General features: G+C 41.1%; 1 protein-coding gene across 2 annotated transcripts in view; it reads right to left on the reverse strand.

Annotated features, from left to right (window-relative positions):
- si:ch211-250c4.3 (uncharacterized protein LOC100535981 homolog) overlaps positions 1–21344 on the reverse strand; it is a 47031-nt gene extending 25687 nt beyond the window's left edge. For both annotated transcript variants that reach the window (XM_054797325.1, XM_054797324.1), the window contains exons 1-2: positions 21116–21344; positions 1254–2002 (exon numbers count right to left, since the gene is read on the reverse strand). In XM_054797325.1, the coding sequence (XP_054653300.1) occupies positions 1254–2002; positions 21116–21194 (828 nt within the window). In that variant the 5' untranslated portion in view covers positions 21195–21344. The remainder of the gene's footprint in view (positions 1–1253; positions 2003–21115) is intronic.
- Positions 21345–21671: the final 327 nt, after the last annotated feature.

Genomic DNA, 21671 nt, shown 5'->3' on the forward strand with positions numbered 1-21671 from the left:
GACAATGACGAAAAAGATCAGCTGCTGCTGAATAAACACTTTTCCGAATGTTGTTTTGTGAACAGTTTTGAATTTGCAGGTATTGTAGGGGTGATGTAGTAATTTCACGCCAACTTCTTTGGCATTGCCTTCCAGCGCCGTTCCACAAAACAATTCTAGTTGACTCGCAGAATCTGATCCATGACCTGCTGCAAGCTACAGCTAACATTCTGGTAAACTCGTGTGCCTCAAGGGTTTACACTTGAACCTCTTCTTCCTCCTCTTCTTCTCCAATGTCCTCCCAAAGTCTTTGTTAGGTTGACTTCAAATTACCAATAGATTAACTCATTCAATCCCAGCCATTTTTCAAAAGACAACCACCTTCAGTACTGGCCACGATTTTGACTGATCTTTCAAGGCACACAGAATATTGAGTTCTATGGTCATGTAAACATGGAACCTAGCAAAAGAAACATTAGACTCCCATCTTTCATCAGAAAAGAAAGTTTGTTTCTACCTTTTTCCGTTCTTTAGCAAACAGCAGTAGAACATAGGTACTGTAAGTTTCAGGAAAAAGTCAGTTCCCAACTAAAAAAGGGAGAAAAACAGCTTTTTGTGAAAAGATACAATTCAAGCATAACGTTCACTTTGACACGAATATTTTTTTGCTTTTGTGACAGCAACAACTAAAAAATAATTTGTGGTTTTACATCAAAATAATTCCCTTACAAATATAACACCATGAACTATTTACAGTTTTCACATTTGGAACTGAACTCTGTGTGCACGCGCGTGCACGCGCATTAGCATCTCCCTACAATGCGTGACCTTCTGCACGCCACACTCCTCCACGCTCTCTCATTTCCTCCTTCTGTCACGTGTGATTCTTCGTTGAAGTGATCCCTGGCGAGCTCTCATCAAACGCACTTCTGCCACCTTGTGGCCATTTTTATGGCTTAAAAGTGCTCTGAAATGTTAGTGCATTAGTGCAAAGATGCATCGTCACCTCTTTGTGCCTCTCACGCAAAAAAAATTAAAAGACGTATAAATACATCTTTGTGATTGGGCGTTCAGGATTATAAAAATGTATAAATACGTCTTTGGTATCGAAGGAGTTCATATTAACAGTTGCTTGTCTGTCTGTGTCCACTTTATGATGAACTGGTGATTCGTACCCCCGTGTGAGTGCAACAGGATCAGGATACGCGATATGAGAGCGATATTGCTGACTGGACTGCAATCGTTCCAGTCGCTGGGGACCACATTGAGCTTACCTGACTGAGTCTGCAGCATTCGTCCATGTACTTGTCCAGACTGTCCCGGGTGCCACTCCCCTTTAAAGACTCCAACTCCGTGTCTGCCTTGTCATTATAGGTGTCCGTTAATGCTTGTTTTCTAGGCTTCAGGTCCTCTGTGTTCTCTTCAAGTTTGTCAGTGTCCTCCGGGTTCATTTGTGACACGCCACACTGATCCATTTCCAGGACCTCGCCAGTGTGCAGGTCTGTTTCCAAGGCTGAACGGCTGAGTTGATTTGAAGGCGTAAGCATGTTGTCTTGTATACTCATCCTGGTAATCTCTGGCTGTGGAATGGCAGATCTCTGTCCTTGTCTTGTTTGCTTGTCCGAGTGAGTCGGTGGGTCAGAATTTAAATTAGATGAGTCACAGGAGGACTCACGGCTGTGGACGATAAAGTTCTGCTCAGAGCCTGTCGGAGTGGATGGAGAGTTTGCGCCACTTGATAATTCCACTCCAGAGTCCTCTGACTGAAACTTGTACAACCTGGTCAGCTGAGAGCCTGACAAAATCTCTGACAGGTACTTCTCACCGGACTCAGATTGATGCCGTCCTGACAGAGTGTCCACCAAAGATCCTTTGGAGTGCGGTGAGAGCTTCTGTTCTGAAGCTGAAGTTGAGCTGCTGGAAGAAGAGTCGTCCACCTTTAAAAGTCTCTCAGAGACGTTGCTGAACAGCTTCATTTTTGTCAGCACAACTGCACTGTCCAGCACCGAGTCTCCATCTTTGCCTGCAAAGAAAAGGTCAAGAATGAGCAGTTTGTTTCATTCATTATAAACGCAACACTTGTGTTTTTGATCCCATTTTTCAAGGGCTGAACTCAAAGATAAAAATACACTCTTCATCAAAATCTCAACACCAGTTGAAAAATTGCTAGAATTTGCATTTTGCACAGTTTGATCTTAATGAGGTTTTAAGTAGAGCTACAATATGCAAAAAAAAGGGGGAGTGAGACAAAAAACTAATTTGAAAAAGTAAATTATTGAAAACAACAATTAAACTGAAATAGGCTGTTTATCAGCTGATCAAAAGACCATCGCTCAAAAAATAACAAAAAACTCTCCAAACCAGAATAAAATATGTTCTCAGTAGGACTCAGTAATGAGTAGCTCCACCGTTCTTGTTCATCACTTCCAAAATGGCTTTGGGCATGCTCGATGCGAGTGTTTCCAGGAGGCTAGTGGGAACATTGCTCCAAGTGGTGAAGATGGCATCACCAAGGGCATCAACTGTCTGGAACTGATGGCCATTTTTAGAAACTTCCCTTGCCATCATCTTTAGCTTTAGCCATCAGGAGGGCATGACAGTGTGAATGCCTGACAGAAAATGAACATTTTGAGCAGATTTGGGCTTTTACAGCCTGTGGTCAGGTGTGCCTTATGTTGGCCACAATAAAAGGCCACTACAAAATGTGCAGTTTAATTGGGGCAGGGCGATTAATTGAAAAATAACCTAAACCGAGATTTACAGCTTCGACGTAAAACTGCTGTGTCGATTATTTCGGATCTCCCCCCACCCCACCCCGGAGTAGGTTGACCACTGGTCGTGTAGTTGCCACAACACCGACAGAAGAAGTAAACACATGACTGTATCCCATCCAGTCTGACGGCACACAAGTCTATGGAGTCGACAGTACAAAGCGAGCAGCTTGTTCCCAAAAGGAATTCCGTGTCAGTTGTTTCGACACACTTTGGCTTCGAAAGGGATGACGTCGACCAAAAAGTAGCGAGTCACTTGTTTCAAAGTTATACAAATATTTACAGAATAGATAGTTGAAAGTGCGATAATCGTACATTAACCGAAATCTCAGGTGGGGGTTCAATGAATCGTGGTTTTGATTTTTTGCCAAAACCGTCCAGCCCGACCGGTCCCAAATACCATGTATGCCCATGCAGAGCATCCCAAACGTGCTCAGTGGGTGGCATGTCGGGTGACTATGCTGGCCAAGTACTGGGATGTTTTCATCCTCCAGGAATTGATCCTTGCGACATGGGGCCGTGCTTTATCTTGCTGCAACATGAAGTGATGCTTGTGGATGAATCACAGTATTGCTGTGCAGTGAAAACGCCATCAGTACAGTAACATGCGCCTGTGTTGCGGAGGGAGCGGCCCATGGTGCCAGTGGGGTTATGGTATGGGCAGGTGCGTATGTTTCGGACAACAAACACAGGCGCATTTTATTGATGGCATTTTGAGAGTCAGCAATCTGAGAGAGATAGGCCTTTCGTGTACGATGTTCCCTCACTGCATCGCGGTTCACGTTTCACGGACTCGCTGTTTGTGGGGGTTTTTGGTTTGTTTTTTTTACAGCGTATGAACGCACATTGTGTTCTGCATCCTGATTGGCTAAGGGAGAACCCACCCATTGTGTTCTGCATCCTGATTGGCTGTAGACCATTGTCAATCAATGTGCTTCGTACCAAAACGGCCGTGTTTCCTGTTGGCTGATCGCTAGCAAACGGCCTGCAGAGACTCTGAACTCTGCATGTTTGCACGTTTTCTCCCTGACAAAACCCACAATGCCAACTAAGGTCCTGTCTGCACGAAGGCGGATATTTTAAAACCATATTTTCCTCTGTGTTTTGGCCTCTCACCCAAACGCACACGGAGGTTTTTGTCCTTACAAACGCAGCTTTTGGAAAACTCCGGCCAGGGTGAAGATTTTTCAAAACTCCAGCTTCAGCGTGTTCACGTGGATGGCGAAAACGTAGCTTCTGGCTTGTTGCTGACAGATGATATAACAACGACGTGCCGTTATTTCCACAGTAGATATAATTTAATGTGTGTAATGCCACACATCGCATTGCTGCTTTCAAGCACGCTGAAATGACTTTTTGTGTGCATAAGAGTAAACATACGCCTATTTTCACATTACATTGACGAACAAAAGCGCCACTGTGAGCTTCGGAGGACGCTACGGCTAGGACATCCTCGCCTAGCTACGGCTAGGACATCCTTGATGGAAATTGGTTGATTGGTTGACATACTAGTACTACTACTACTTTGGCATGCGCATGACAGCCTGCTTATCCGTATTCGTGTGGATAGGAATAGTTTTAAAACGTCTCTGTGTGAGCAGAGCTATTTTTGACAGCGGAGAGGGGCAGATGTGCGTTTTTGAAAATATCCGTATTCATGCGGACGTGGGTGAAACGTTCTGCACCCAAAAGGCAGAGGAAGATGCTAACACCGCACAATAAGTTGGACTTCTGGACATGCTGCTGGAAGGCGTCGTAGGGCGCCATTACGGAATAAATGAATCTTCGGTTGGAGGAGGAGGACTAAAAGGACAAGACGACGGCAGGAGCAATATGTCTTAACAAGGATACAAAAAATAAGATACAAAAAACGCGACAGCCGGACGTCGCCAGGACAAAGAGGCAGATGAGTGAAATACGTGTGAGTCACGTCATCATTTCTTGTGTCCAACCTAGTAGGTTGATCATTCAAATTCAAACGAAATGTGAACTTTGAGTGTTTAGACAAGAGAGAAATGTGAGAAAATGTTCATGCCTGTCTGAGAAAAGTGTTAAAACACACTTAAAAAACACAACACACAACACTTATGGAGGGCTTATGGAACCTATCCCCGGCGAAAAAGCGTTTACATTTCTGTTGAGTGTAATTGTTGGTTCACACATATATGCTGTTCTGCACCAAAATCATTCTATTTATTACAGTCTATGACAGGCGTGTCCAAACGTTTTCCGCATATTGAGAGATGTACTGTATGCAGGGCCGCATATTGAAAATCACATACTGAAAATCAAAAGATGTGGGGGCCACTTTGACATTTGTAAACGTGAAAAAAAATGTGTATATACTGTACATGTCAAGACAAAGCGTTGTGTTATTGTTAGTTATTAGTAACGCTAACATAACATTACAGGTTCTTCTCTTTACATTTGCATTTTTGCGCTAGTTTTCACATTTTTGCTGGGTTTTTTCTTGGTTTCACTTTATATGTATAACTAGCACGGGCCAGTAAAAAGAAAGCTGCGGGTCGAAAATTGCCACCAGGCCACAGTTTGGCGCTACCGGCCTGTGAACTGATTCAAACCATTCCAACATACAAGTAAAAAGGTCAGCTCGTTAAAGTCACAATGGCGATCTCTCAACACATCCCCAAAAATTCCCACATTTTCCATAATTCTACAATTCTACATTCCAAGTTCATTTTCCAAATGCAAATGCCCTTTGAGCTTAGGAAATCGTACGACTTCCACATTTCTCAACTGATTCAAACCATTCTAACAGAAAGAGTTTCAGCTAATCACAAACTTTCCAGCTATCTCTTTTCGAAATTCCCCACAGTCTACGGTTTTCCCCGAATTCTACATTTTCCTGGCCCTTAATTGAGATGAATGCAGTTTTCTTCAAATTTCTCAGCCCGTTCAAGATTTCCAGCATCAAACCATTCAGGCTATCAATTTTCCACATCCCAAAAATTCCAATGCCAATACATTCAGCTCATTCCAAACATTTAAGTGATCATTTATGGAGGTTTCCATAAATCCCCTGTTTTTTTGGCCCAAAAAATAATGAAAAAAAATGAAATAATAAAGTCTTGCAATACTTCCTACTACTTACTCTACTTACACACATACACAGTACACATATAGCTGAATAATAAACAATAAATACAGTAACTTCTGATCAATCCATGTCAATTTCAGACTTAAAATGTTGCACCCATTCTGATTAAACCACACCCACTTCTGGTTTATGGCCCGCCCACTCCGAGTATAGATGCGGATACAGATCATTTAGTTGGGTGACGGGACACAGATACAAATAGCGCTTATCCCTAAAATTGACTGATAAAAGCCTGTGTTGGCAATGCAGGCTGGAGTTTAACGTCCCAAACGCTTGTGAGCCAAGATGAACCTGTTCTTCAACGGCGCGCAACCAACATGTGTGGAAATGCCATAACTGGTGGCGTGACAAAACATGATTATTGGATCTGTGCACTGCCACGAACCCTCCGATGAATGGAAGGTGGACGTCTGTTCGGGATGAAGCCCGACTTGACATGCAACACTTTTGAAGTTCATCTGAATAAAGCGCAACAAAGCCAACTCGGCGCAGCAGAAAGCATCCTGTTCTCATTCCCGGCCTAATCATTCTGAAAAACAACCACCTGTCTGCAGTTCCTAGAAATGGCTCACTTTTTTGATAACCATTTTGTTGACACTTAGCCGAAACACTGATAGTGTAAAAATGCTACACCATCTGCTGCCAAAGGCTCTCCTTACATTTTTAGCAACTGTTTTCCGAAGGCCTGAACTACGGAGCAACTTTAATGTGCAGTGGATCCCTGCAGATTCGCAATTCAGAATTTGAAGTCGCGCAAGTTTGCAGATTTTTGTTTAAAAATATTTTGGTTTTCATTTTTTACAATTATGTGTTGCTTTTAATCACTGAAAAGAGGTCATTTTCTCAGAGAAAACACGTCACAGTCACCCTAAGACGGTAATCACTTCTAAATGCATGATAGAGTCGTCCTTCACCACATCTCAGTTCAAATTTTGCGGCTTCGCTCTATCACGGATTTCAAAAATATTAACTAATAAGTCATGCTGTTTTGTCGTTGGCCTATTATTAGTAAAAATATATCCATATTTAAAGGGATAGTTGGGATTTTTTGACATGAAGTTGTATGACATCCCCATCAGCAGTGTAGTCCATCAACAGCGACTTACCCGCCATTTTGTCCAACAAGTCCACTTCTGGGCGGTAGTCGCTGGGGTTACACAAGTAAGGAGTTTGGCACTTGCATCACAAAAATGCCTTCTCGAAAAAATCAGACCTCACAGATCGCTCGGCGTTATGTTTGTTTCCCGCCGTATCCCTGCGCACTGTCCAACTGGACCAAGTGGGGGCGTGATGGACCACACTGCTGACAACTTCAGGTCAGAAAATCACAACTATCCCCTTAAGCAGATGTTATGCATTTTTTTTGCCTAAATGAAGCACTTTGAGGCATAAAAATGAATGTAAATGAAGTGAAATACAAATATGAGGCATTCAGAAGACGCATTCAAAGACATGATGATGTGTAGTATTCTACACTGGTCACTAGGTGTCAGTAATGTCACTGTAATGTTTGGTGAGACACACAAGCACCGGCTTTTATTGCACGTTTGAATGATCTCACAACAGGCACAATAATAATAATCATAATAATAACACGAGTTACTAGTTAAAAAATAAAAAATAATAATAATAATAATAACACGGGTTACTGCAGCTAAGCTAAAACTGAACTGAATAATCCATGTGAATGGATTATTAACTCCTATTATGTTTACTATGTTGGATAACAGGAGTGTAAATGTTACTATCTGGTTGTTATTTCATGTCTAGAGGGCTCTAATAATGTTAAAAACTGTGTTTAGAAGGTCGTTAACAGGTGTTCTAAGCTCTAACTGCAGAATGATTCCATTTAGAAATAAGGAATCCTACTTAGTGGAAATTCACTTATCACGACAAAATAGCAGAAATAACTCCTGGCACAACAGGCAGGTGGCGTCCGTGTGTTGTCTCGCTGCCACATCGTGTCTTTGGGAACACTCGCATCAAGAATCACGTCTTCAGTGAAGGTAAAAGTAACCTTAAATGTTCATTTATCCTGTTTATTCATCATTTGTATGCATTTTGAATTGTTTTATGTGTGTAAAACAGGGGTGTGCAAACTGCGGCACGCGGGCCACAGCAAGCCAGGCATCTTAAACCGGTCCAACGGGCATTTCCAAAGTCCTTTAACATGGAAACTGTAGCTGGCAACATGACTTGCGGTGCTACTGTGGCGCGCTCGAGTCGCCAAAATAGTCAGATGCAATTTGTAGCTTGTAGAAAAAAGCCATCCAAACAACAGAACACGGCGCACAAAGTAACCGACCTACTGCACCACGTGGGCATACAACACCCATATATTCCTGCCGCAAGACATGCTGGGTAACTTTTTGGCTCCCTTTTTGCCGTGTTTTGCCACATTTTTGTTAGACTGCAAAAATAAGAGGTCGTCAGAGAAGTAAACAAGGAGGAGTTAACAAACTTTTGATAGCCAATGTGTTATTGTTCATAGTTTACATTGCTGTTGCGGCTGGACTACTCAGCATGCCTTGCGGGCATTTGGTAATAACAGTTTTAAGTGACGTGTTATGTTTAGCGCTTAGTTGTTGTTTGATTTATGTGATGCGTTAACTTGCTGTGGATGTGTTGTGTTTTTGTTTCGCCTCATTCTGCCACCTACACACTTTTTAACCCAACGTGGCCCGCGAGTCAAAGAGTTTGCCCACCCCCGGTGTAAAACCATATTTGTCAAACTATAAAAACGGGTTTTGTGTTAACATTTTTGGCTTTCTGGATTAAACATATTTTAGACTCGCGGGACAAATTGATTCGGTTTGCGTCAGTTTAGAGTCGAACTAATGACACTAACCAAGGTTCCAGTGCAATTGAAAAATAGCACTGTCGGCTACAGCTTCCACGGGAAAGGTTTAATAAAGTCATTTGGAAACCTCGGGCAGGCCGGGCTTAACAAATCTTGACTTACATCAGAGTGGGTTTAGTAAGTAGGGTTTTTTTATGAGAAATAAAACTGATCCGGAGAACTTATCGGCACTCAGTTGGAGATGTTTAACAGTGAGAGACAGGAGGACACTGGACAAACTGCTCTCCGTCATGGACAACCTCCACCCACCCACTCCATCGGACATAGAGGGGCAGCGGAGACTCCTCCAGTTTCGCTCCCACAGTAAACGCTACAGGACTTCATTTATTCCACAGCTCTGCAAGACCTCCCCTGCCTGTAAAAGATAATTCACTACACTATTGTGCTGTACTGTCTGTCCTCCTTGTAGAAAGTGGACATTTACTTCTATTTACCATGTTTCTACACACTATGTGTAAACGTGCAAATCTTGTTTATCTTATCTGATATTCTTTTTTATGGTTTTGTATTTTATTGTTATTTAAGAGTTTGTCTTTTTCTTCTGCAACTGAGCTACTGTAACCAAGCAATTTCGCCTGTGGGCCCATAAAGTGTAAGTCTAATAAAGTGAATAATGCTTCCTTTCATTGTTCTCTATGCAGCTCTCAGTTGTGCTGCGTCACTCCTGTCATTTAGGGTTTTACTGTGTGAAATGACGGCCGTGAAACAGGGCACAAAATGGTTGGCAAACGATGAGTCTGCTAAAAACAAATTAAGTCATGTTTTAAAAACAGCTGGTTGACTTTCATGACACCATGTCATCATCGTCTGTGTGCCTCCCCACGCAAGAAAACCACTTCCATCCCATCCTGTCATTGTCTCCAACCTCCGTGCTTGACTACAAGCCACAACGTGTAATTACAACCTAACCCGCCGACCCGCACTAATCCTCGCTTCTTATTGTCTAAACGTGTCCTTCAGCCAGTTCCCGCCACGGTAAACGTCGGTGTTGCGTCCTCCAAAGTCTTCAGGATACTAAAGGAAACCTGCACTTTTATTTTGTGAGACATGAACACACGTCTTTCTCTTTTCTGTGTGTTCTGAACATTTAAAACAGATAAAAAGACGGAGCTAAGAATGCACGTCAGGGGAAAAAACGATTCCGCCTATAAAGCCTTCTGAAAAAACCTCCAAAAAGCGGCAACAACGCTCTATTTCTGTAAAATGTGACGTGCATATTAACCAAGCTGCAGCGACATTCTTATAAGGGATGAGGGACGTCCCGATCCACATTTTTTGGCTTCCCATCCGATCCGATTGTTTTGATAGTCTTTTTTTTTTTAACAATAAGATTTTGTTCCAAACATGAATTTGTGGAATTGAATGTGGTTATGAAAATAGCTCTTCAAAGCATTAAAAATAATGCAGTATTGCTGAATGTACTTTTTTTTTTATTACACATCATGACCAACAATATTGTTTGGCTTTTGTAACAAACGTCTGTGAGTCAGGTCCCTAATCCAATAAAGATCAAATTTGAAAAAATGGGCGTGCAAAATACTTCTAGGGTAGGACTAATCATTTGACATGGTTGTAGATCAATTTGTAGTGTGATTTTGAGTTACTTTTTTTTTTAACAAACTCTCTCCAACGCAATAGTAATTTATTGACGGTCCCAAGTATAAACAGCCAGCTGTTAGAGCAGCACTTCCCGTGCGAGCTCCCCGCACCGTGACACAGAGGTCCCTGCACAGTGAGGGGTACTACCGCTGTAGCTACGGAGCCGAATGTCCAACGTCCAACGTGAAACTAACTTCAGCACGGTACACGGCGGACATGTCTGCATGGTGGTGTTGCGTTTTCTTCTTCTTGCGGGTGGCGGGAGTCGAGTCGAGTCGTGGCAACCAGCTTTGAGGCGCATTACCTTCCCTACTGTTTCGGAGTGTGGCCAAGAGTTACGAACGTTATACGGCAACCGGATGGGCCCGATCTCATGGCACAGCATGGATAGAAAACCTTGTCGGAGGGTTTTGGAGGTGTTTTAATAGCTGTCTTTCTAGGCGCCACTGGTGTGTCCCAGTATGTGCAGTAATGAGCTGTCTCTTTTGAACTGTTTTTATATCTTTACAACGCACAGAAAAAAGAAAGGCGTGAAATAAGGATTGTGGATGATGGGCACATTTTTCCTTTAACATTGGGTACACCCCTGCGTACTGCAATCCACTCAAATGCACGGGTGAGTTTAGATTGATACTGTCGCAATGTTGCGAGTAACAGCGTTACCAGTGTTGGGCAGTTGGTGGTTATACAGTAGTTACTAGTTGTACTACTTGAACAGCTCTTTTATATGGGAACCAGTTATGTATAAGGGGGGCTTGTTCTTGTAAAGCGGACCCTCGGTTAGCGTGTGCCCCGGTTAGCGTGTTTTTTCTGTTAACGTCAAATTCATGCCACAATTTTGCCGCTGTTAGACTGAAAGTGCACTGAGCTAAGAGACTGAATCTAAGGGCGTACTAATAACATTGAACACTGTGTAACCTCGTCATATTATCTTGCCATTTTCCTTTGAGGTCACAGCAGCAGCACTGGTGGTTTTCGGAGGAGTCTCCGAGATGAGCTAAGCCTTCCTCAAGCCCCCCAGGCAGAAAGGTGGGCTCAATCGGCCGCTCACATACTTGTGGACAGGACAAAAACAGGCTGTGACAAGCCAAGTATTTGTACATTCCAGGTGGTGATGGACACGTCCGTGGGTTATACTGACACACTGCGTCATAAAAGGCTACAGACGGGCCGGCTGGGGAAACTGCATCAATGGGAGCGGAATTGTTGCTGGGAAATTTAGCCAGCGACCTATTACCTTTTCTGTTATCGATTTTGTAATAAAACTGTATTGTAATATTTGAATATATAATCCTAGCTTTCACGCACTATACAGGTATAGTTTGTGCGTAAGTACTGTATGTACAATACTGCCCAAAATGATTCATACCAGGAATATGTTTGGGTCCATGTGAGTTCTGATGTGGTTAATGGATGTGTAACTGGGAATTCATAGCTTATGATATTGGGATATAAATGTAAAATGTCTGCCATTGTCATTGTTTTTTACATGTAGAAAATGTATAAAAGCTCTCTGACGTTGCGTTGATGGATTTTATGAGCAACAGGCTGTGCACAGGTGATGATTACGTGACTTTTTAGGCTGACACAGCATGAGCTGACAGTCAAATCCTTACTTTTTCATATTCTGACTTTGTTCTTGAAACAAAAAACACTCAAAATGGCAATTTTCATCTTGTACAAACACTTTTTGGACTATTACATTAACTCATTCAATGCCGGCCATTTTAGACGATTCTGATCTTTGATTTTGATCTTTCAAAGCACACAGAATATTGTGTTCTATGGTTATAAAAACATGGAACCTACCAAAAGAAACATTAGACTCCCTTCTTTCATCAGAAAAAAAAAGTTTTTTTCTACCTTTTTCCGTTCTTTAGTAATCAGCAGTAGAACATAGGGAAGATTCAGGAAAATATCAGTTCCTGACTAAAAAAGGGAGAAAAACAGCTTTTTGTTAAAATATACATCTCAAGCAAGCATAACTTTCACTTTGACACAAATTCTCAGCTTTTGTGACATCTAAACAAGTATACCAACATAAACAACATAAAAAAGGGGTTGTTTTACATCAAAATGACAATTTATTTGCAAATATAACACCATGAACTATTTACAATTTTGACATTTGGAACTAAACTGTATGTGTGTATGTGTGTATGTGTGCGCCCGTGTGTGTACGTTAAAATTTCCCTACAAAATTTCCCTAACCTTCTGCACGCTACACTCCTCCATGCTCTTCCACTTCCTCCTTGCTGTCGAGTTTGTTTTTTTAAAAACTTATAAATACATCTTTGATATTGAATGAATTAATATAATATTCATTTTATAATAAAATGTATTGCTTTTTCTGGTAAAAATGCAATTTTCATCTTATATAACTGTCATTTATTTCTCACAAATGTACGATCCTTTTTACAGTCTCTTTTGCGTGTGTAAATATTTAACTTGTTTCTCATATTCTGGCTGTGTTATTGTAACAATGTCATATTTCCTGGTGAAATGATGACTTTTTCTATAAGATGACGACTTTCATCTTGGAAAATTGCAATATTGAATATTAATATTACTTTTTCACAAAGTACAACTTTTTTCTCGTACAATTTCGACTTTCTTCTGGTAATGGCTTTTTTGGGAGGGGGGTTTTGGAAATGTTAAAAAAAAACTAATTGTGGAAAAATGTTTTTTCATTATTACTACAAATGTCCGTCTCATAAAACTGTGATTTTAATCTTCTATTTTTACCACATATTCTTCAGAACTGTATGACTTTGACTTTTCCTCATTAAGTCTTAAGATCTTTTTTGTGATATTCTGACTTTGTAATATTGCAATATTTTCTCGTACAATTACAACTTTTTTCCTCATATAAGGAACTATTATTGTAAAATTCCGATATTTTCATAATCTTGCAACTACTTTCCCGTTTTTCATATCTCATAAAAATCGTTAGTTTGTCTTTTTTTCTCGTAAAATTGAGACATTTATTTTGTAAAATGGCAATATTTTCTTTTCTAAAATTATGACTTTTTCCTCATAATATGACAACTTTCACATTGGAAAATTGCCATAGCTTCTTGTAAAATTCTGATATTTTCATTATATTCCATTTTTTTTTCATCGAAGTAAAACATTTTTTCTCGTAAAATTGAGACTTTCATCTTATAAAATTGCAATAGTTTCTCATAAAATTCTGATATTTTTTTAATACTGTTTTTTTTCCACGTTTATTAAATTTCCCATAACAATTATTACTTTTTTCCTTACAGGTACAACTTTCTTTCTGGTAAAATTGTAACTTTAATCTTATTTCTCTTAAATATACAATTTTTCCTCATATTAAGAGTTCAGATCTGGGTTTTTTCCCCCATATTGTGATGACTTCTTGACACATCGCTATAGTTTCTCGTGAATGATGACTTTTTCACTCATATGTTGACGCCCAACTTGGAAAATTGCCATAACTTCTTGTAAAATGTTGACATTTTCATAATAGTCCACCTTTTATTTTTTATTGCAAATATGTTTTTTCATTTCTCATTAAAAAAAACATGACTTTTTATCTTAGCAGATCAAATTTCTTTCTTGTAAAACTGTGACGTTCATCTTGTAAAATTGCAATGTTTTCTCGTAAAATTCTGATATTTTTGTAATACTGTTTCTTTCTATGTTTTTTCATTTCTCGTCAGAAATAGGACTTTCTAGTCGAGGTACAACTTTATGGTAAAATGGTCATTTCATTCTTTAATCTTTCTTGTAAATGTTAAGGCTAAAGATTTTTTCGATTTTTTTCTCATATGGCTACTTTGTGCTTGTAATGTCGCCATGTTTCTTGCAAAATAACGACTTTTCCAAAGTGGCTCTGCTTTATTTTATCAGCAACAGGCTGCACACGGGTGATGATCACTTTACTTTCATCATTTATTGACTTTTTCGGTTGACACAGCACATTTCTATGGGACATTTTATATCCTAATTAAGATCATTAACATGGAATGAAAATGAAATGCAGTTTTTGCGGTGGTAAAAACATTAGTACAGTCATTTTGATACATCAATGTATCAAAACCTCCTCTGTATTTCCATCAAAAAGAACATGGATTTGTAGACTTTTTAGATGCAGTGAAATGGTGTCTTTTTAGTAGTTGTGTATGCGTGAAGAGGATAAGCAGCCGCATCACATCCACACCCAACGTTCACCACGCGGGCCAGCTCTCTGTTTTTGGACTGTTGGGTCATCAAACCCAAGGATGATACCCAGACTCCCTCTTGTTATCAAAGTGAACGCACCCCCCCGCTCCCCCGTGGCGATAAGGGAAGAATGTTTGCAACTACTGCAACTCAGGTCAATCCAGGGCTGGCTTCTTGTACTCTTTCATCATCCAGCCCTTCACAAGTACACCAGGTCATGACTTAGGCTACATTTCATAAGCCTTACAGACAAGCCTGGGAAAAATGGGTGGGAATCCAAAAGTTTGTCATATTCCCCTTCTACCCTTACACTTGACCAACTTCTCTGTTACCCTTACTAGTCTCTTTTTGTGTTTCCTCCTTAGACTTCACTTTTTCCAGTTTTAGGTCAGTTATGATTACCACAGTGAGTTCTATTTGCGGGCCGCACGGTAGCCTGGTGGCTATTTGCTCAAGGCTGCAATTATGAGAGTTTTTTCTGACATTCTCCAAAGTCACACATTTCCTTAGTATTTGCTTCCATTGTCTTGGGTTAAGTGTTTGGGTATCCTTCCACAAGCTTCTCACAATAGGTTGTTGGTCTTCTGGCCCCTTCCTCCTGACAGAGCTGAGCTGTAGCTGAGTCAGATAGGCCGCCTTGCTCACACACGCCTTTTCCAATCTGCCCACAAATTTTCTATGGGATTGAGGTCAGGGCTTTGTGATGGCCACTCCTAAACACTGAGTTGTCCTTGAGCCACTTTGTGACTATCCGGGTGCTATGCTTTGGGTCATCGGTCATTTGGAAAACCCATTTGCAGCCAAGCTTCAACTTCCTGGGCGATGGCTTGATGGCTGCAATATTTCCACGTGGTCTTCTTTCTTCCTGATGCCATCTATTTCATCAAGTGCACCGACGCAAGGCACGTTTATTTCTAGAGAACAATTCACACACAAGCTGATTCAAAGTGCTTCACAGAAAAGATGGGGAAAATCCAGAGATGCACTTTGGCACAAGACCATGAAAAGACTTGTACACACGCAGAGCTGTTTTAACGTCTATTCTCTGAGCGACAGGTAGCCAGTGCAGAGACCTGAGTACTGGACTAATATGGTCATGTTTCCTGGTTCTAGTCAGGACTCGAGCAGCAGCATTCTGCGGCAAAACAGCAAAAACAGACAACATGATGCTGCCAGCCCCATACTTCACAGTCGGGATAGTGTTCTCCCCCTTTTTCCTCCAAATGTAACGATGGTCATTACGGCCAAGCAGTTCCACTTTAGTTACATCAGACCGCAGGACATGTCTCCAAAAACGAGGGTCTTTGTCCCTGTGTGCGCTTATGTTGCTTTTGGATTAATGGCTTCTTCTTGGTACTTCCATCCCGGGTCAGTACAAGACTCGTTTGACTGTGGATAATGACACGCTCTTACCATCTGCATCTACTGTATCATCTTCACAGGGTCTCTAGCTTTGGTTCCGGGGTTGATTCGCATGTTTCGGACCTTCTGGGACACACAACTTGTCCCCTTCCTGAACGGAATGCTGGCTGGACATTCCTATTCGCGTGTTGTTTACACTTGCGGATAATTGTTTGAACAGATGAACACGGCTCCTTCAAGCATCTGAAAGTTGCACCCCAGGATGAACCAGACTTGCGGAGCTCCACAATTGTTTTCCTCGTACCCCGGCTGATACCCTGGCTGATTTCTTTTCATAACGTCAAACAAGGAAGCAGTGTGTTTGAGGTGTGGCCTGGAAATACATGCACGGTTGGGCCTCTAACTCAAATGTTGTTAGAAGCTTCCAAAGCCATGTCATCATCATGTGGGCTTCCCCACATTGTTTAAAGACAGTCAGCTTCGTGTATGTCAACTTTTGACTCGGAAGAAAATCATTTTAAAAAATGTTTTTAAATATTGTCTCTCATAATTGCAGCATTTAGCAAAAACAAGTCATTTTGGTCATCCTAACTGACCTGAGACAGGAACAGTTTAGTCTTCTGTGTATTTTAGAGCTGTCAAAGTTAACGCATTAGGAAGGTTCCTTTAACGGCACACATTTTTTTGACGAGCGATTAACGTGCGCACATCCTGTTTGACCCTCGGCCCGCACCGTAGTTTGAGGAAACGGTGGCGTGGCAGCTGATATGAAGCCAGACAGTGGCGAAGCTAGAAATATTTCGTTGGGGTGGCCAAGGTGAGACCATTACTCACAAAGGGGTGGCAATAAGTTGACACCTGAAATGTTTAGTTGGCCAGAGGGGTGGCCGGAGAGTGACCAGGGGGGGCCACCCCGTAGCTCTGCCACTGCTCACTCAATGAAGTGTCTGGATTCTGCTCCCTATCAAGGCAGTCAAAGCCGCGCAGAGCATAATGCGGAAGTGGAAACTGTGCAGTCCGACTTTTATTGACCTCTAGGAGAAGCCAGCAGCGAGACCTGAGCACAGGGACCGTCTACAAATGTCTTGTTTTTCTTCTGTATTATGGCGGTTGGCATCAATGTTGCCAACTCCTCAGTAAGACAAGCATCCATTGGCTGTTCTGAAAGGCCATATATGGCGTCATTGGCTACAAATACATTTACAAAGCAACAAGTTAATTTAGGGCAATTTTTATTAGGTTGTGAATAAATTCACTTCTGTAACGTGTAGGACCACAAAACTCACCTCCCGCATCAGCGATTCCTTCCCAGTATGACTACAGCCAAGACTTTGGGAAAATGTGCTTTTAAATAATTTTGGGGAAATTGTATTGTTTAATAAATGCAATTGTGCAACAGGTCCGTTCAATAGCTTGACTTGGCCACTGATTTGTGAGGTGATTTTTGTGGTCTTACTCTTCACAGAAGTGAAGTCATTGAACGGACATGTGACAGAATTGAATTTATTAACGATAATCCTTATGAAAATTCCCAAAAATGATTTAAAAGCAGGTTTTCCAAACTAAGTGCTGTAGTCATACCGGGAAGGAATCGCTGATGCGTGAGGTGAGTTTTGTGGTCAAACACGTTACAGAAGTCAGTTTATTAACAACCCAAAAAATATTGCCCGAAATTATGTCAAAGTCCATTTTCACAGTATGTTGCTTTGTAAATATTTTTGTAGTTCTTAACATAATCAAGGTGTTTTTTTTTTTACTTTGTTAATCTATCATACTTCTGTTTTTTTCCTACATCGCTTACAACATCATATGCAGAAAACATGCACACTAGCCAACGACGTCATCTATGGCCTTCCAGGACAACCAATAGATACTAGTCTTACTGAGGAGTTGGCAACATCGATGCCAACCGCCATAATACAGAAGAAGAAGACATTTGTAGACGGTCCCTGCGCTCCAGTCTCGCTGCCAGCTTCTCCTGAAGATCAATATAAGTCAGACTGCACAGAAGACGGCTCGTTTTGATCAAAACTGCGTTGTAGCTGTTTGTCTGTGTTGCCACGGTTGGAAAGAGGTATGGTTTAGAACCATTCACTTGGGAGTTATTCATCCCGGACGTTTGAATATGTGAATATGTTTCCAGCTTTACCTCAGTCGCTTTTGCGTTCCCTCGCAAAACAGTTTTGCGTTATCTTGCTAAAGTTTTGCGAGAGGATGCATTGCAAAATTAAATGTTAAATGTTAAAGTTAAATTTAAAAGGTGCATTTAAGGACCATGGAACAAGTCGCCGCTGGCATTAAATATGCAAACAGTGTGGGATTTCTAACTATATATTATTTTTTTTAATAAAACAATGGCCCATATTTAAAAAAAATTGTATCCCTTTACAAAAAAAAAAATTATGTAGGTATTCACAAATTATTTCATTTTTAAATTTGTGTGTTCTATTTTTTTTTAATCATTGCACCTGAATGTTTCCAGCGGCTCTGTGGCTGGGGACCCCTGCTTTATGGCATGCTTGGGGCAATGATGTGCTCTTTAACACATTTTAAAACACTGTAACAGTGACACTTTTATACAAGTGGCTCCTTGATTTTATAATGCAAGATGAACGTCTACATCGACAAATGTAATTGTTGGATCACGTCGAATCGAATTGTATCGTTTGTACACTGTACTGAATTGTTTTGTTTTTAAAATGTATCGTCTTTTAATCGTGTCTTAACCCGTGTATCGAGATGCGTATGGAAGTATTTCCCACAGAGAGATTTACATCCCTGCTTATTATAGATAAAAACTTCTTTCTAGCGGTGATTAATTGCGATTAATTATGAGTTAACTATGACCCAAATGTGATTAATTGCGATTAAATATGTTAAATGATTGACAGCCCTAATATACTTACTGGGGGTGCTTCAATTCCAAAAAATAATTGAGGATTTTTTTTCGCTCACGTCACCGACGCAGAGGATGAAGAAGGAAGCGGGTGTTTGAAGGCACGGGAAGATTGAATAGGAATTGCGGAATTGGCCAATAAAAACGGAATCTTACGGATATTGACATATTGTGAATTTTCTTACCGATATCATCTCCATCCACATTTTTCTCATAAAACGTTATTTCATTGCATCATAAAAATGATTCCTTCCCCTCCTTAATCTTGAAAAATTGCAACTTATTTCTCATAAATGCGTGAATTTTGTAATGTTTTTTTTCTGGCTTTGCTCAGGAAACATTGCGATATTTTCTATGAAAATGATGACTTTTTCCTCATCATAATTGTGACATTCTTCTTGTAAAATGGATGGAATTTGTAAGCGAACTGGAAAAGGCAGAGGAAAAGGCAGAGGTTGTGCTCCGTTCCTGACTTGAGCAGCAGCTTTGGAATGATAATAATGAGACACATGAGAAGGTTGCTCCCTGCTGCACGGAGCACAATGTCGGACTTATCTTGACAATGGATCTCTGCCAAACATGGAAGAACAACGTGCGGCAACAATGTGCACATTTCTCTTCCTTTGGACACGAAAATGGAGGATCGCTGCAGGGCAGGTGTCGGACGCTCTTACAGTAAATGAGGTGAAAGCGATACGATTGAGGTCTGCACTTGGAATGTGCGGCAACCTGACACCAGCATCAGGAAAAAGAAACACGACATAGACTTTGGCGTGACATATCTAATATTGTGGCTCTACATCCCGTCCCATATATTCATATTCAATATTCTTCATTCTTATTATGCACCAAAATGATTGTATTTGCTGTTTTTCAGGACACAATCATCGATCTATCGACGCAGAAAAGAAAATCCACCTTTTCGAACATTCCGATTGAAAATGAATGGACATTTTCCAAAATTCCACTTTTCCCATGACACAAATTCCTTGAGAATTCCCACTACTTCCACATTTTTCTACGGCCGGGGTATCCAAAATGCGGCCCACAGCAAATTGTGTAAATAGAATTTAAGAAGAAAGCAACGAAAATGGAAAATTCAGCAGCAATCTTCCAAGAATAAAGTGAAACTAGAAAGAAAATGTGTAGAAATTTTGAATGGGCCTGCCCTTGCAGTTCCCCCCAGTACGGCACAGGGCTTCTATGCACGCTTCGTCAGGGTGGGCGTGTCCCGTCAGGAACCAAGATTTCTGCTACGCATGTGTCCCCCTACTCCCAAAAAACGTTAAGATTTGAGAAATGACAACATAATCTGTCTTTTTTCCATACATCATATCCATGGTGCAAGTGTAACCCGTCTGTTTCAAACTGCATACACCCAGGATTGAACACACGACCTTCTGAACGGGAGTCGAGCGCCATTAAGTGTCGGCCAAACACCCGGACTGTAACCGTGCGGTCAGCACAGCTCTTAAATGTGGTTGTTGCCGCAGAATACGTTTTTTAAAATGTTTTTTTATATGTTACACACTATAAATAGCACACTACCCATCATCAAGACCAATGAAGTCCAATGATGCGCCACATGCAGGGGTTCTGTGCACGCTTCATCCGGGATTAGTTGCGGCAGAATAAGATATAATTCTAATAAATACTGTAAAGAATACATTTGGAATAGTAAGATAGGCTGCTGCGCTTTGCTTGTAGGCCCGTAATGAATATTAAAGGGAAAAAAGTTGAGATTTAACAGGAAAAAGTAATAATTTTACGAGAATAATGACTAAACATTATGATGAACTGGAAAAGCACGCGTAGAGTGCGGACCTCCGCCAAGCGCTACAGTTCCCCCCATATTGGGATTAGTCCTACATTTCTTGTATCTCCATATTTAGGTTCCTTGACCATGAAAACATACCATGCGCTAGAGTAGGTTTGGCGTAGAGACCTTTTGCAATGGATTAATGACGCTAACCAAGCTTCCACTGTACATTCAAACCATTCAAGCTATCGATATTTCATACTTTTGCCGAAATTCCACGTTTCCCACTGCACAAATGCCCTTTGAATAGTTTCACATTTCTCAACCGATTCAAACCATTCCACCACCAAAACATTCGGGATATTCATTTTCAACATTTCAAAAATCCCCCAAATTCCACATTTTGCAGGCAAAAAAAAAGAATCCCAGCATGGAAACATTTTGCATTCCCATTCAGCATCAATCAGCACTGACACATTCGTTGTTGGTAGTGTGCTTTGGTTATTGACTGGCAGTGGGTTTCCTTGTCTCACATTCCAGAATCCAGCATGTCCTAACAAGAGACAAAAGTCAACTGTACCTTTCCTCCATGGAGCCAAGATGGAGAATGACTTGTGCCATCTGATAACCATCCCACTCTTCTTCATCTTCACACTCATCCTACAAACTTCACCGTGTCACCTTGACTGGACCTTCAAGAAAGATTCCTCATGATGTTGTGAAAGACGTTTGTCCCGCCTCAATTATTCCGTGTTTACCGTGTCCTCCTCGTGATGCCTGTGTCAGCGTGTGTGTGTGTGTGTTTTCACGTCGTCCAGCTGAGTGAGAGGGGGCCAGGCTCCAGCAGCAGAGGTTGCAGTCATGAGAGGAGGAGGAAGGGGGAAGAGGAGGCGTGGCAGCCTGCCAAAGGAAGTCAGATAAAGCAGAAAGAGGAATGCAGGCAAAGAAGGAGCAACAAGACCAAACACAAAAGACAGAAAGCATGAAAAAACCAACTACTTACAGTCAAATGATGGTAACACAATATCGGATGGATGTGAAAGATGCGATGTTACATAAAGTGGTGTGCAAAAGTGTTTGCCCCCTTCCTGATTTTTTTTGCATGTTTTTCACACTTAAATGTTTCAGATCAAACT

Source organism: Dunckerocampus dactyliophorus, chromosome 13 (genome assembly GCF_027744805.1).
Source record: "Dunckerocampus dactyliophorus isolate RoL2022-P2 chromosome 13, RoL_Ddac_1.1, whole genome shotgun sequence".
NCBI classification, from domain to species: Eukaryota; Metazoa; Chordata; class Actinopteri; order Syngnathiformes; family Syngnathidae; genus Dunckerocampus; species Dunckerocampus dactyliophorus.